This window comes from Notolabrus celidotus, chromosome 3, assembly GCF_009762535.1.
Source record: "Notolabrus celidotus isolate fNotCel1 chromosome 3, fNotCel1.pri, whole genome shotgun sequence".
Classification (NCBI taxonomy): Eukaryota; Metazoa; Chordata; class Actinopteri; order Labriformes; family Labridae; genus Notolabrus; species Notolabrus celidotus.
In genome coordinates, this window is record NC_048274.1 from 24012554 (window position 1) to 24027779 (window position 15226).

General features: G+C 42.5%; 2 protein-coding genes across 2 annotated transcripts; both read right to left on the reverse strand.

The window, feature by feature from the left end:
• Positions 1–423: 423 nt before the first annotated feature.
• Positions 424–5574, reverse strand: ccsapb (centriole, cilia and spindle-associated protein b). Its single transcript, XM_034679276.1, has 4 exons — positions 4247–5574; positions 4036–4131; positions 2789–3003; positions 424–2693 (listed from the first exon to the last, which is right to left on the reverse strand). Exons 1-4 carry the CDS (start codon positions 4581–4583, stop codon positions 2511–2513), a joined length of 831 nt encoding a protein of 276 aa, XP_034535167.1. The 5' UTR covers positions 4584–5574; the 3' UTR covers positions 424–2510.
• Positions 5575–6627: 1053 nt separating this feature from the next.
• On the reverse strand, positions 6628–10895 carry acta1b (actin alpha 1, skeletal muscle b). Its single transcript, XM_034680201.1, has 7 exons — positions 10623–10895; positions 9603–9739; positions 8709–9033; positions 8134–8295; positions 7520–7711; positions 7247–7428; positions 6628–7121 (listed from the first exon to the last, which is right to left on the reverse strand). The coding sequence occupies exons 2-7, from the start codon at positions 9729–9731 to the stop codon at positions 6978–6980; spliced, it is 1134 nt and encodes a 377-aa protein (XP_034536092.1). The 5' UTR covers positions 9732–9739; positions 10623–10895; the 3' UTR covers positions 6628–6977.
• Between the last annotated feature and the right edge of the window lie 4331 nt (positions 10896–15226).

Consider the following 15226-nt stretch of genomic DNA (forward strand, 5'->3'; position numbering starts at 1 on the left):
GACCCAACACCAAGACAGGATAAGACTCAGTCTTATCTCATCTTAATCCACCATGAGCATTGCACCTCGCAGTATTTAGCTAGTTACAGCGACAAAGAAAAACTTCCTTTTAACAGGCAGAAACCTCGAGCAGAACCAGACTCATGTTAGACAGACATCTGCTTCGACCGAGCTGGGGTTGGAAATAGGGCTAGAATAAGAGACAGAGAGATGATAGTGATGAGATTAATTGTAGTAGTAGTAGTAGTAGTAGTAGTAGTAGCTGTTGCCGCTGGAGTCCAGCACGTCCGTATAAGCTGGAGTCTGGAACGTCCACAGCAGAAGGAAGTCTACGGCAGCGTCTCAGAGGAACCTATGAGAATATCTAAGACTATTCAGAACAATTTCTTTTATCAGACTGATAAACAAATGACTGCTCATAAAAAGGTTTTAAAGTGTTTTATTAACAGCTCTACATTTCACCATTTAGCACTTCAACATTTTTCCCTCTAAACAAAGCAAATTAGTGCACACAGTTTCTTTAAAGTCTATAATGAGAACATTAAAAATACATCTGTACACCCACCATGGACTCAGTAAATTTGATGTATTATTATCAATCACCCCTGATTTATATTGAGACAAGCATCTAAGATGTCAAAAAAAAATACTTAGGCTTTGATCTCTGCAAGAAAAAAAATTACAGAAAGAAAAGAGGTGTAAATTCGCTCAGAAGTAATTAGAATATCTTACTGTGCAGTTTGGTCTATGCAACTTCCAATAATAATGATAAAAAGAGGAAGAAAAAGAAGAAGAAGTAAATCAACTTGTTTCTCTTCAGCTCTTGGAGATTGTCAAAGTCCACCATATCTAAAACAATCCACTATGGCTGAAATATAAATATTCTAATATTGCACACACTCATGACTGTCATTAAAACTACATCACAGTAAAACTTTAACACTGAAAATATAAACCAACCTATAAGTGAGCACTGTAATACTGAAGCAAGAGTAACTTGAATGAAACTAAAATACTTAAAAAAAGTAAAATGTAAAGCACAGTTCTCCACTCCTCTCATCCTTTTGTCTGTATAATAACATTCATTCATAACAATGACTTGTTCATTTGAGTTCCAAAAGGAAACAAAATGAAGTCAGGTTTTTTATGGCACAAGATAAGGAAACTAAGATCAACCTGATTTCCTTTCATTCTGATGTTGACAGCCAAAGTTTATTACATTATGTCAAGTATTGTCTTCTTCTGTCTGATGTTCTTCACATTCACAAAAACAATCAAACAGAGTCACCAGATGAGTTACATGACTATCTGAAGGCTAGTAGGGTGCTCTTTACAATTAATCCCAGAGAACTGGTTTTCTATCAAAGTGCTCTCTCTGATTTGGTCAAGCTTTAGAGAGTATGCTCTAAATATAGGGAATATGTATTCATCTTTTTTGTAATAAGGTTCCACGTTTTGGTCCTAAGCACATTCAGTAACAAGAGTAAAACAGTGTGGCGCCAATAATGAACCCTTTGATAGCTACACTTTGAAGAAAACCTTATGGTTCACATTCTGGTGATAAAGTACACATGACCACAGAAACCCACTGTTCAATGCCACCCATTGACTTCAAATCCAACACCACTTTTTTCAGACTGTGATAGCACCAGAGAGATAGTTCACTGTACATACAACAGACACAATGAGACATGTTTTATAAATCTATTCACAGTCAGTAAGATGTGAAAGTGTTAATGGCTGGGAGAGGACTTGGTTCTAAGCATACAGTACAGAGTGTGAATCACCATCCATCTAAACCAACTCAGTGAGCTCTGATACAAAAATCATAGAAAATCCACAAGTGCCACTTCACACAGCACAAAGTGATCTGATCAAATCATTGGCTTTAAAATTCTTAAACAGACATCTCTATATATCAGTCAATACTGAGCACTCAGCACACGCAAGAAAGCAACTACCAGCAACAAAAGCTGCAAGGATACTAACCATTTGATCACATTAGTGTGTACATAATACGTGTATGTACATTCTTTATGTTTGTTGAATCACACTTATCTCAGAGGTGTTTCTACCAAGGTATGAAGTCTGTATCACCCCTGTGTAAGTATATTGTCCTCTGATATCCCTGTATAGAATATATTCAGTCTGTGTTTAAAGGGACTTTTGAAATTGCTCCAAAATATATTTATTTCTCATTGAAATATTACATTTACTTTCTAAAAATTACTCTCAAGAGTCTCTTCTACCCTGTTCTCAATATATGTTATTGGAATTTTGTATCAAAAAATACTAAACTAGAGTGGAAGATTTGTCTTCTCACATCCTTACAGTGCATACACATTTAGGACTTCTTGTGAGTGCTGATCATCTCACTCTTTATTCAACATCTCTGAGTATGTAAACGTCAGGATTGGTAGGCAATAATGGCTTCATTTCAGTTTGTTTTTTTGTCTGTGACCACACTGATGTAAGTGAATTTGTGAATTATGTGTAGGACTGTGTGTGTCCTATCGAGAGCGAGCAGAGAAGCAGCGCATGTACTCAGTGAGCCAGGGGTTGTATTCCGGTTGAACCAACTTTCTGGCCTTGTTCACATCGACAGACTTGGCTCTCCGTCGCTCGATCTTCTGGGTTTGGATCTGACGCTCCACCTCCCGCCTGGTCTTGGCACGTAGGGCAGAGTCATGGATCTACAGGGGGAGGGGGGGGGGACACACACAGATAACTCTTGTCAAAACACAAGCTGTCACATGCAGATCTAAAGAAGGACAGAGAGAGGCATTACCTCATTAGTGGAGGCAGCAGGGCCAACATTGTGGGTCTTCCTGCCTGCCATGTCTGCGGCTTTCTCTCCTGAACCGTACAGAGCGAAAGGGTGTCTGGGCTCTTTACAGTCCTCTTCAGCCTGCCGGGCTGGTGCAGGCCTCACTCGCTCTGTGCCCCATGTTTGCTTTGAGGGTCTGGAGGATTTATTCTGCTGTCGTCCAGCAGTGTCTCTCACTACAAATACAAAAGACAAACATGAAACAGTACTTAATACCAAATAATAACAGCAGAAGAGTCTATTATATCTGTAACAGAGTTGCCTCTGTGTGATGACAAAAAATGTTTTACTTGTGCACACTTTAAGACAAAAAACATACAATCCAGTGATAATGATGCTGTAAACACAATAAATCAACATGTGGGAAGGCTGTTTCAGCAACTCAGCCAACACAGTTTAATTTTTCAGCCTCATGTTTTAGCAATATTTGTGTGCATGAGTGAAAACAGTATTTACTTTTTACGACATTCTGTGCCACTCTAAATAATACTATTTGGAAAAACTCTAAAATGTATGATTATGATGCATGTCATATTTTTTCTATCACTTGTGTCACTTTTCTTTGTTGTTCGCTTATTTATTCGCATGAGTCAGAACCCATAATGATCTCACAAGGGTTTTAGTAGTAATATGTTATTGATGTTTAACACCCTGCTATGTGGGGGAATTTTCTTCTCCTACATTTTTATTTAAAAAGTCAGAAAATAAATAATAATTCTCAAAATGTAAGTCTTTTCTCAATAGGCAAGAATTCAAGCTGAATAACACAGTCTACAACTGGCTTCTGTAGTCAGAAGATATTCCATTAATAGACAAATAATAAACTGGAGTGGAATCTGGAGAAGAATTTAACCTATTTTTTTTTGTGAATAACAGGTAGTCATACTCGGTGTGTTCCAGATTGATCTTTAAATGATTGAAGTTAAATACTTGATCCTCTTTCTTTGACTTATTCTGTGACATGAGCTGGATGTTCAATTGATTTTGACACGTTCATGAATTACTACATTTACAATAATTTGACAAGAAGTTTTTTGATGAAATGTGAAACTTTTTTGTAGTCCTGTTCCCTAAGATAGTGTAACCTTTTGCCATACTGTTTTTGTTGTTCATCGTGATGTGAAAGAGGCCCACACCTGACATCACACTGAGATTTATAAGCAAGGCACAGAGGAAGGCACACTGGCTACTTCTCAGTTTTAAATCACCTCTGTTTTCTCCTGCATGAATTAGTTTTTTCTGTTTATTCCCTTGGCTGCTGGCCCTCTCTTCGTCTCCCACTCTTGCACTTTCAAGCTGTGAGCCTGTAGTGAGGTAAAAGCCATCATTAAGCACAGAAGCATATTACTTATACATCCATATATGTTGTACACATAGACTGTATAAATGGGGTTGTAAAGTAGTCAAATCTTTTTTTACCAAGGTCTGCAGTCTCCTCTCCCTCTTGGAGAGCCATTTGGGGTACAGGTTCTGTGTTCCTCGCCCCCTCACACTCCTCCAGCTCAGCCTCCGCTGCCGGTTGGTCCCTGCTGGTCTCAGTCTGAACCTGGTTCTTACTAGGAGGAGGAGGGGGAGTCCTTCCTCCGGAATCTGAATCACTTTCGGAGCCGGTCCAGAACCAGGGGTTGTGAGTGTGCTCCAGGAGCCTGCGGGTCAGCCTGTACTTCAGCATCTCCTCATAACATCTTGTGTAGGTCTCCCATTTAGGGTCTTTGAATTTCTTCATGTACTCCGAGCGGATCCTCTTGGTCACCATGTCGTCCCTTTAAATAGTCTTGAAATTGAAACAAAAAAAGACGCTGAGAAAGTCACAAAAGCGCGCAAAGAGTTGACGGCTCCATAGCGGAAAACATGCTGCATTCCTCATTGAAACCTATGATTGAAACTCAGTAAAGCTCAATTTATTGTTTTGACGTTTGGTACCACCGCCAGTCATTCAAACAATAACGTAGCCTCAGTTAGAGCCAATGACAGAGCAGCTGGAGGCTTCCCTGAGTTAAGAGCCCGCCTACTTCCTATGTTTCCTATAAGAGTCTTCTTCTTCAGGTCGCAGTCAGATATAAAAGTAAACCTTTATCGAGTTTACAAACACATATTCTCCAAATTCAACTCAATCTCCGTTTTATTGTCATAAAATATGGATATAATTACGCAGACGGATACTAAGGGCTTATCATGATGACGTAATACACGCCTCGACATCTGATTGGTCCCAGCGAATTAAACGTCCGTCGACTACTACAAATTAAAGGTCAGCTGCTCTCACTGTAAACACCTCATTACCTTGGCCTCACATCTCAAAATCTCACCCCCATATCGTTGATGTAAAATGACTTTGGACCCAACACTTTAAAATACCATGAAACAAATAACTGACTTAGATTGAATCGTTATTACACGGTGACAGCGAGCAGCCTGTGTCTTAGGTTGATTAAATAATCTATGCGCCAAATTTCAGCGATCATGGAAAATGTGTTTGAGTTGTTAATAGAATTCTATTAATCATGAAGTATTAGGGGGTGCAGATAATCGCCTGTCATCGCTCGCACATATAGCCTGAGCGTAAAACCTCACTGACAATGAATGGTCTCCCGTCTGAGACACAACAGTCCAAATGCTTGACAGCGACAGTGATTCAGAGCTGCAAGAGTCTAAATTCGTGTACAGTAAATATACTTACACTGGGGTCGGATTTCACGGAAGCAGAGAAGAACAGATGGCGTTCACGCTGCTGCTGGATGCAATCACAGGCTGCGTCTCTTAGCTCCGCCCGCTTGAGGACGTTTTTAAAAAGCCAAACACACCCGTAACAGGTGGCGCGGGGCAGGAATGCGGTCCGGTTTGTTATCCCTGAGGTTGATAATGGTTTCGATCAGGTACAAGAGGGTGAAAGACAATGTAATTCTTTTTTCATTAGACATTTACAAACGAAAGGCCATAGTGGGTTTTCTCCTGGACAAGGCCAAAGTGGATAGCCACCCATGGCTCTAATGGGGAATGTTCATATTTTCTATTATGCCTGGGTTAGATAGGAAATATGGATGTAAAAGAATAATTTAAACTACGTCTTATTATAGTCAACAGGTCCACAGGATGATGAGGTGCATGGTGCGCGCTCCAGGCGTGCCCAGCGCACTCCTTTGTGCTTTAAGCCCACACCCGCATAACCTGCCGGCTTTCTATGCATATAAGGTAGGAGCCACTGTACCCTCATGAGGTCCAGTTTTGTCTAAAGATGGTAAGGGGGCCGTGGGTGCGCATAAAGACACATAGGGCAGGCGGCCTAACAGGATTCATACCCGGGTGTCAGGTGTCCCATGCCACTGATCCGTTCGGTCTAAAGCGGAGCTGCTGCTGCACAGGCACATTCCTGGCAAGTCACACTCCGACTGTCGGAGCCTGAAGGCGTGTCTTCCTATACCTATGTCACCCAGCAATCCCCCAACCAGTGAGACACCCTGTCTCCCTCCCTCGCACCCACCCTAAGGTGGTGTGCCAGTGCGACCCTTTTGAACTCCCCTGCTACTTAGCCAGGATTGTTGGAGTGTGTGTCATACAGTAGCTACATTTATGGGTCATTAGGCCTGTCAGGCTTTTGTGATGATCATCGCATTTCTTTTTGGTTAAATCTTCCCCAGTTCTTGCATTTCCAAATATTGAAATGTATCAGGATTTTTTTTTTTTTTTTGAAGAGTTGAAATGGCACCTTTTACTGGTAAAGTCATTTGAGTTATTTCTTTTGTTCCCCCCCCCCTGTCCCACTATCCCCTAAGTTAGAAGAACAAGACCGGGGTCCAAAATACCAAATAATGGACTTTAATAAATTATCAATATGTATATACACTTACATTCACATGTGTTGGGCAACATGTTGTTCTTATTTTTTTATTAAAGATTTTTGGGTGGATGCATGGTTCAGTGGTGGTTATCACAGCCTCTCTCCGTGCAACACAAACAACAGACAGCTTTTAAAATATGCACAATTTAAAATGATGAAAAATGCATAATGTCAACAGCGCAGACAGAAAATCCATTGACAGCAGAATGTTGCTGTGCCGCAGAGGTCGATCCTCCCTCTCGCATGATCTCCAAAAAGCTGGTGATGTAAAAGATGGAGATGATGGAGAAGATGGAGGAGAAGATGGAGGATTTAGAAGCACTTCCTGTGGACAATGCTGGGGCCTGCCTCGTCGTACTCCTGCTTGGAGATCCACATCTGCTGGAAGGTGGACAGGGAAGCCAGGATGGAGCCACCGATCCAGACGGAGTACTTCCTCTCGGGGGGAGCAATGATCTGTAAAGGAGGGAGGAGGAGAGAAAGGATCAGTCAAGTGCCAGCTGAGATTCCTGTGCGTAAATTTGTGCGCAAGTATCTGTGTAAGAATGAGAAGATTTTTTTTATGTTGATATTATATTTACCTTGATCTTCATGGTGCTGGGGGCCAGAGCAGTGATCTCCTTCTGCATACGGTCAGCAATACCAGGGTACATGGTGGTACCGCCGGAGAGCACATTGTTGGCGTACAGATCCTTACGGATGTCAATGTCGCACTTCATGATGCTGTTGTAGGCAGTCTCATGAATACCAGCAGACTCCATACCTGAGCACATGAAAGGAATAAGTGTTTAGAGGAGTGGAAGTATTTCGAGGGCTGTGCATAATCAGATGACATGAATGATCCTGTGACTCACCGATGAAGGAAGGCTGGAAGAGGGTCTCAGGGCAACGGAACCTCTCGTTTCCGATGGTGATGACCTGACCGTCGGGAAGCTCGTAGCTCTTCTCCAGGGAAGAGGAGGAGGCAGCGGTGGCCATCTCATTCTCGAAGTCCAGAGCCACATAGCAAAGCTTCTCCTTGATGTCGCGCACGATCTCACGCTCGGCTGTGGGGGGACAAGTTGATGAGATGTTAATCAGAGTGCTAAACAGCGGATACCATCTAAAATGGGACAACGCGTGCGTAATGGCAGGCTGACAAAGTGGGATAAACGGCAAGTGTTACTCTAAGTAATAAAATGCGGTCTTCAGCCTTTCTTAAACATTCAGCTACATCTAGTTTTCACTTTGAATGATACTACATTTAGATAATGTAAGATAATGTTCTTTCATTATCCAGTATGATGTAAGGTTACTAACATGGTGCATTAAACTTGTTGTTTGTCAAATAACTTTAAGGCTTACACATGCACAGCTAATTTATCCAAACTGCAGATAACCTATTAAGTAGAATATTCTTAGGTCTATATTTGGATGGTTTGCTTTTTTCCTCATGTGTCTTGATGTTTCGGTAGGCTGAGTGCCTTACCGGTGGTCACGAAGGAGTAGCCACGCTCAGTCAGGATCTTCATCAGGTAGTCGGTCAGATCGCGACCAGCCAGGTCCAGACGCATGATGGCGTGGGGCAGGGCGTAACCCTCATAGACTGGGACGTTGTGGGTCACACCATCACCAGCATCCAGCACAATACCTTGAGAGAGGGAATACGAGAGTTAGGTGAAGTTCAGACGACAAAAAGACCTGAAACGTTTCACGTTTGTGTGTAAAAGTGTAGCCAAAATGAGAGCTGGAATAAGTATTCAATAACTATATTGGATGTATATGTAATACGGATCATATTGGCGCATAAACAGCCACAGAGATGCTGTTCAACTGTGCGTAATAGCTGTGCGTAAAATGGATGAAAGTGGAAATGTTGCATTGATACCGAGGTTACTTCTATGTGTAGTAATAGTTTAAGTGAGTCATAGATTACGTGTCAGATGCATATTTTTTTGTATGTGAAGGCCTCTGTGTGTATGTTAATCATTTTTTAGGTAGTTGCGTTTCTGTTTGTGTAATTTTTTTTTGTCGGTAGCAGCTGTTTGTTGTTGTCAGTCTCACCAGTGGTACGACCGGAAGCGTACAGGGACAGGACAGCCTGGATGGCCACATACATGGCGGGGACGTTGAAGGTCTCAAACATGATCTGGGTCATCTTCTCTCTGTTGGCCTTGGGGTTCAGGGGAGCCTCAGTGAGCAGGGTGGGGTGCTCCTCGGGGGCAACTCTCAGCTCGTTGTAGAAGGTGTGGTGCCAGATCTTCTCCATGTCATCCCAGTTGGTGATGATGCCGTGCTCGATGGGGTACTTCAGAGTCAGGATACCTCTCTTGCTCTGAGCCTCGTCGCCGACGTAGGAGTCCTTCTGACCCATACCGACCATGACACCCTGAAGGTGGGAGAGAGGGCGAGATGATGGAAAGGTTACTTCAAATAATCAAACAGAGCTGTAACCTTCTCCTGGATAGATTAAAGTCTTTACTGTGCACTTTACCATGGCACGCTGACCATTGCGTAAATGTGCCAAATAACAGCCCGGTGCACAGGGACGGACACAGCAATTGTACAACTGTCAGTCCATCTGTGACTAATTTAGTCTCAAAGAGTCAAAGGCCACGTTTCTTGTGGCACAGGGAGCCAAAGGGACATGGCTCTAAAACAATACCAAGCTGTTATTGCTGAACACTTTCTAATTTTACTAAAAACGAAAAATGTGACATTAGAATAAAGAAATCTTAATTAGCCAAAGTATTTTTCACTACAGCAGGTCACATCTGCTAAAATATGTAAGGCTTCATCTTTTAGTTTTTTGCATAATTTATTACGCAAAAATTTGAATCATCTAAACTTGGAATAATTTGGCTGAGGTTGAATTCATTTGAAGTTTTTAAATCCTACATTTAAGGCTTTAGATTAGTCTCTCCAGGTGTTCTTTTTGGTGTTTTCGCTGCCGTTTACCTGGTGACGGGGGCGGCCAACGATGGAGGGGAAGACAGCCCTGGGGGCATCGTCTCCGGCGAAGCCAGCCTTCACAAGGCCGGAGCCATTGTCGCACACAAGGGCGGTAGTTTCTTCGTCGTCACACATGTTGGCTTCTGTGAGAGAGGAGGGAGAGAAAAAAGGTTTAGATCCACGTGGAGACACAAAGCTGGCTGTTAAAGAAATGATTTCCAAACTAAAACTTTGGGTTTTTCTCTTTTTTACTCCTTAGATCACACCAGGTGTATTCATTTTAAAGACTAGAATTTATGGTAACATTTACAGGAGCATGAAGAAGAAATTTTGCTCTGAAATTAAGCATGGCACACTGACACCGGACCATTACGCATGACGCATAGGTTAGTATAAACCTATGAAATCACATTAAAGGTAAATAATACGAAACAAAATCACTTTCCGTTTTATGACATCTGTCTTAATTGATTGGTCCTTAGAAAATTCTTGCTTGATCTAGTTAGCAGAAACTTGCGAATTCTTAAGCCAATTCCAAGACCAGGTATATTTCAGGAACATATTTCAGCATTTTCAGTCTCATTAACATTCCTATCAGAGAAACTATTCTGTCTTTAAATGATCTGAAGGCGCACTAGATTCTACAGCATCTTTTCAGGTAGTACTGTTACACCTTTGAACAGACTTGAGTCACTGAGTAAAACTACTCTATACAATGCATATCAATCTATCCTCAATTTCCAGACATGATGCTACAGGTTTAACCCTGTAACCTATAAGTCTAGTATGAGCAGCTCCACAGCTTCTCCTTCGCTCTCAGGCCTCTCTGATAGTTTACTCTATCCTCCAGAGAAGTTGCCAATGTGGCCTGCAGTAGTATCTGGTCCTGGGTGTCCTGCCTCTGGTAGTCCTCTCTAACTTCTGCTCCTGTAGATGCTCCGGTGAGACTCTGCTTTAAGGCCTATAGTCTGGTGTCCGGACCCGGGTGTGAGTCTTCAGGAGTGGCAGTTCCTTGCTGGGTCTTACCTTAGGGGAGTGTCTGCGGCTCGGAGAGATAGACCCAACTAGTGCTGTTGCTGAACCAGCTACGGTCTTCTGCTCTGCTGGTGCCCCTTTTATACCCGATGTGGACCATTCACAAACCTCAGCACTGGCCCCCATCCCGGCCCTCTGCCATATTAGGACGCTGACAGGCCGAGGAGGAGGAGTGGGAGGAGGGGGGGCGCTGAGGATGCGCGCCTTGCGGAGGTACGCAGGGAGATCCATCCATCCATCAGGCTTCAGGAGGGGATCAGGAGTGACGTTGCGCGCCCCCGACCAGGAGAGAGCGCGCGCCATATATGGAACTGTCGCTTTGACCTCCCATCGAGCCACGCGGTCCCACCTAGAGGGCCGTATAAGGAGCGCGCGGGCCGTTGGGGTTTTCTAGGGGAGACGCCAGTTGCTACCAACCAGGGTTATAGATTTGCTGCTAGTAGGCCTCATCCAGCCTTAAAATGGGAAAATGCTTCCCTCATCTGAACAGATTTAGCCCACAGAGAGGGCCAGGGCCTTAACTTCTGACTGACAGATCAACTATGAACTGAACTGCGGTCTGAGAGGGTCAATTAAGAGTCCAATTGATGATCATGGCGATCAATACAAAAGAACAGTCAACAATTTGGTTAAAGCTGAGGAGGAGAAATCTGTGAAGGAACAGTGAAATGTGTGCTTTATTGTTTCAGTCTTAATTCATTCAGCCATAACATTCTCAGTAGACTATTTATAATGAATGCATTACATGCTGCAGCCAGACTGCATTAAGCTGAGCCCAATATGGTATTATGTGTAGAAAACTGAAGGGCCTTTCTACATCCAAACCTGTGTGCATGACCATGATCTTGTGACAAAGATTATTTGAGATTATGCACAGAGATTATGTTCTTCTCCATCTAGAATACCTGTTTCCAATCATGCCACACTTGCATGTTCAATTCGTTCTCATTTACAATTAGTTCAATTCAAAATCTGTTGTTCTGTTGACCACATGGCCTGACGTGCACACAGCTCAGAGGCAGACATATTGAATAAAAAAAGGAGAGGAGGCTGAAACACTATCTGTGGGAGCTCCTCTGCTCAGTCACTGGAGCAGTTGGATTAATTATAACTCTAATGGAGGAGGGGAGCGAGTGCACGTGTGCATGTAGGAGTGAGAAAAACCCAATGTGTGTACATGCATGCAAATTTATGTTTGTATGCATTGTAGGTACCAAGGATCTTAAGATAAACTGAAAAGGAAGTGCAGAAATAAAAGAGGAGTGAGAGGAAGATTATAGAAAAACAGACAGGCTGTTAAAACAGAGCACGGATCAAATGAGCTTGATTTGGTGAATTTAAGGAGCAGAGAGAGAAACAGAACTGGCAACTCTGATGACACCTAGGGTGAGCTGGAGTCTTGTTCAAAGCACTTACACTGAATGAACATGAAACACATAATGAGACACATTTATTTGAGTATGAAGCTGAAACCTTGTGATTGTGCATAAAAAAAAGGTTGGCAAAAAAAAGTGCTATCTGTTCCAGATCACATTAGTCACAAGTAAATTAATGGTGGGAGGCTTTTAAAGAGAATGCAAAAAAGCAGACTGTTGATTATTGCTGTAACAAACACTTCTCTTGAATTGTGCTCTTATGTCATAGCTAAAAGCTAGGTGCATGAGAGAGCGCATATGTTAACATGTATAACCTTTCATGACCTGGATTCTCACTGTAGCAGTGACTGAATGCTTCATATGGATTTCAGGTGGTTGAAAATGAGCTATAGGATTTGCTTGGGGTGTAAACATTTGAATGTCGCAATTTAAGTGAATGACAACTAGGAGGGCATCTTTGATGCTCTGATGTGTGACAACAAGCTTTTGCATTTGAAATAAAAATTTGACACTGATGAGATACAACCCAATTATTAATTTGTCAAGACAAATAGGGTGAGAAGAAGGAGGGAGGAAAATCTTCGAAATCTGCTGCCCTAATCCAGGGTGTGTGTTGTAAAAGGGGTGGGGCTCAGGGGGTGGAGGGGCTGCACAGCAAGGTAGAGCTACTTTTATGCACTTGTTGTGAGCCGTTCTGGATCCAAGGGGCCTGTGAAGCGCCTAAAATGTAGAGGAGCTGGCAGTTGTCAGGAGGGGAGGGAAGAAGGGGAGGGGAGGTCAGAGGGGCCGAGGAGGGGGAGGTAAGGGAAGGGAGTCTCCTGGAGAGACTGCTTGGGGAAGGGGAGGAGAAAGAGGGAGGTGAAAGGGCGTGTGGGCAGCAGGTGGCAGAAAGAATGAGTCCAGTTTGTCAGAAGAAATGTCACCGAGCCAGCTGGAGGAGACACTTTGGACAAGTGGAGGATTCTTTTAGTGTTTTGTTTACAAGTAGAATATTTTTTTTATGTGCAAGCGACCGTGTGTTGGTATTTTTAAGTAAAATAAAAGGAAAAGAGGTAGTTAATTAGAGAGGAATAGACGTTCTTTTTTACTTGTGATATTTTTTCTCGGAGCATGCTCAGTTTTCTACTTTTCAGTCAGATTTGTTTATAAGTCCTAAGCCTCCTCTCTCTCTCTCTCTCTCTCTCTCTCTCTCTCTCTCTCTCTCTCTCTCTCTCTCTCTCTCTCTCTCTCTCTCTCTCTCTCTCTCTCTCCTGAGAGCACAGAGGGTGAGAGTGTCATCGTGAAAGTGTAAGAATAGCAACAAGCCGGCATTCAATCACTGGAACCAATACACTCTCTGTACATGAGGGTCCTACCTTTTTAAGTGAGGCTGTGAGCTGCATGTACAGAGCCAGAGAGAGAACACACAGGAGGCTAGTTGGATTAAGCTAATTAGATACGATGAATTTTTCTATCTCAGGTTTACAAGTGGAAAAATTCACAGGATAACATGAGTGTACAGGTAAAAGTGCTTCAGAGATTATGGTCACATATTTGCAAGATTTTCTTCAACAACAGTGAGGTAATCTCACATAAACTGTCTCAGATTTGATGTAGAGACTTGTAAAAATGTGAGAATAATCTTTGTGACTTTACAGAGCTGGAGTATATCAGTGAAATTTTAACTTTATACCAAAAGTCCTCACAGATCTGCTTGAGGTGTTTTGGGGTCCAGTTTAAAGTCAGTGGTGATCAATTGTTTGCTCTGTTGGCACCTCAGCTTTGAAGAAGGAAAATATTCCGGCCGGAGAAAGGTTTCATTTTTGAGCTTGTATTTCTTCTCCTTTTTCATGCACATTTGTGTTCTAGCTTGAAAAAATTATATTAAATAAAATGCATTTTAATATTTTGTTTGTAAAAACTGTGAATTAATGACATTAAGTTTCAGGACACATTACTCTTCCTGTAAGATTGCATTTTGAATACTGCTTTCTAATACTGCTTTCTAATGCCATTGGGAGGAGTTGCATCTTATGTGTGCCCCATTTTATGTGTTGTACACAGTGTTTGGTTTCTGCATCATGGCTGACAGGAAAAACATGAGGTGGGAAAAATGAGAAGAGTGTTTCAGCACTGAGAGACTAGAAGTGGAAAGATGACCCCCCTGATCAGTGGTAATAGTGAGTGAAATCCTCTCTTTGTTGTGAAACACAAGTTGCTACAGTGTGTGTTTGTGAAGTACACTTTGCTTTAAAAGAGTGTGATATCTAAGATCATCAGTGTTACTTGAAAATAATCAACTTAATGACACTTCCTCTCCATGGTTAAGCTCAACTTTTCAAGACTTTGACATGTGAGACCCAGATGCTTATTTGTCCACTCAAGTGAACAAATAAGGCCGTGTTTTTCCAAGTCATTGTGTTGCATAAGGCCTAAAAAGGGTCAGAACCTCAGTTCCTCCAGCTCCTCAAATAGCTCGGGGGTAGATACAGAGAAAAGCCAGGGGAGTTGCAGCACATGGAGCCTGAATTAGAAACCCTCGCAGGGCTGAGCAGCACCTGGTCAGAGCCAGCTGAGCTGCGTTCGGTGGGACGGGAACACAAGTGCTGTCTCTGCTGGAGGCCTCAACCCACTGCTAAGACGGGAGTTAATGATCACAGAGGAGCTTGGAAACTGTCTGAGGTTGTATGGAGAATAGAATCTGAACTTTAAGGTTTGACTTTAAATCCTTTTTTCTTCATATACTGCTACAAAATGTCTTCTACAAACATGCTTCAATAAATTCTTTCTCAATCACATCAGATACTTGGCTTGTGGAGATGACTTTAAATAACTACAATTGTTGATGCGTTCTTACAGCTGAAGTGCAACACTTAGAAGAAAGTGTGAATTAGCTGGTTTTATTGGCTGTCTACAGTGACAGGACCTCTGTTTGTGTGTTTGTGTGTTTGTGTGTTTGTGTGCGTGTGCGTGTGTGAGTGTGTGTGTGTGTCCTGTTGAGACAATGAGCAGCGTCTATTTGCATGAGGAGCTCAGTACACTGTCAACACCAGCTGCTAACAGCTGCAAACACATTACTCATGTCATTACCACAAAGTTTTATTTGGAATATGATGGACTGGATGAGCATTGATCCCAACAACCTGCAGTGTGAGGTGAACGCCTCCAACCCTATTTTATACAGTCTATGCTCCAACCCCACATGTAGCCTAGCGTAGTAGCGCCCTCTACTGACCGCCT

Bases quoted from the DNA above. Each gene is read 5' to 3' on its own strand.
- ccsapb (XM_034679276.1), bottom strand. From the start codon at position 4,583: ATGGTGACCAAGAGGATCCGCTCGGAGTACATGAAGAAATTCAAAGAC. The intron at 4,132-4,246 runs GTAAAAAAAGAT...ACCTCACTACAG, and splicing joins AGAGGAGACTGCAGACCTTG to GCTCACAGCTTGAAAGTGCA. The intron at 2,694-2,788 runs GTAATGCCTCTC...CTCCCCCTGTAG, and splicing joins CTGCTGCCTCCACTAATGAG to ATCCATGACTCTGCCCTACG.
- acta1b (XM_034680201.1), bottom strand. From the start codon at position 9,731: ATGTGTGACGACGAAGAAACTACCGCCCTTGTGTGCGACAATGGCTCC. The intron at 7,429-7,519 runs GTGAGTCACAGG...TCATGTGCTCAG, and splicing joins CTTCCAGCCTTCCTTCATCG to GTATGGAGTCTGCTGGTATT. The intron at 7,122-7,246 runs GTAAATATAATA...CCTCCTTTACAG, and splicing joins CCAGCACCATGAAGATCAAG to ATCATTGCTCCCCCCGAGAG.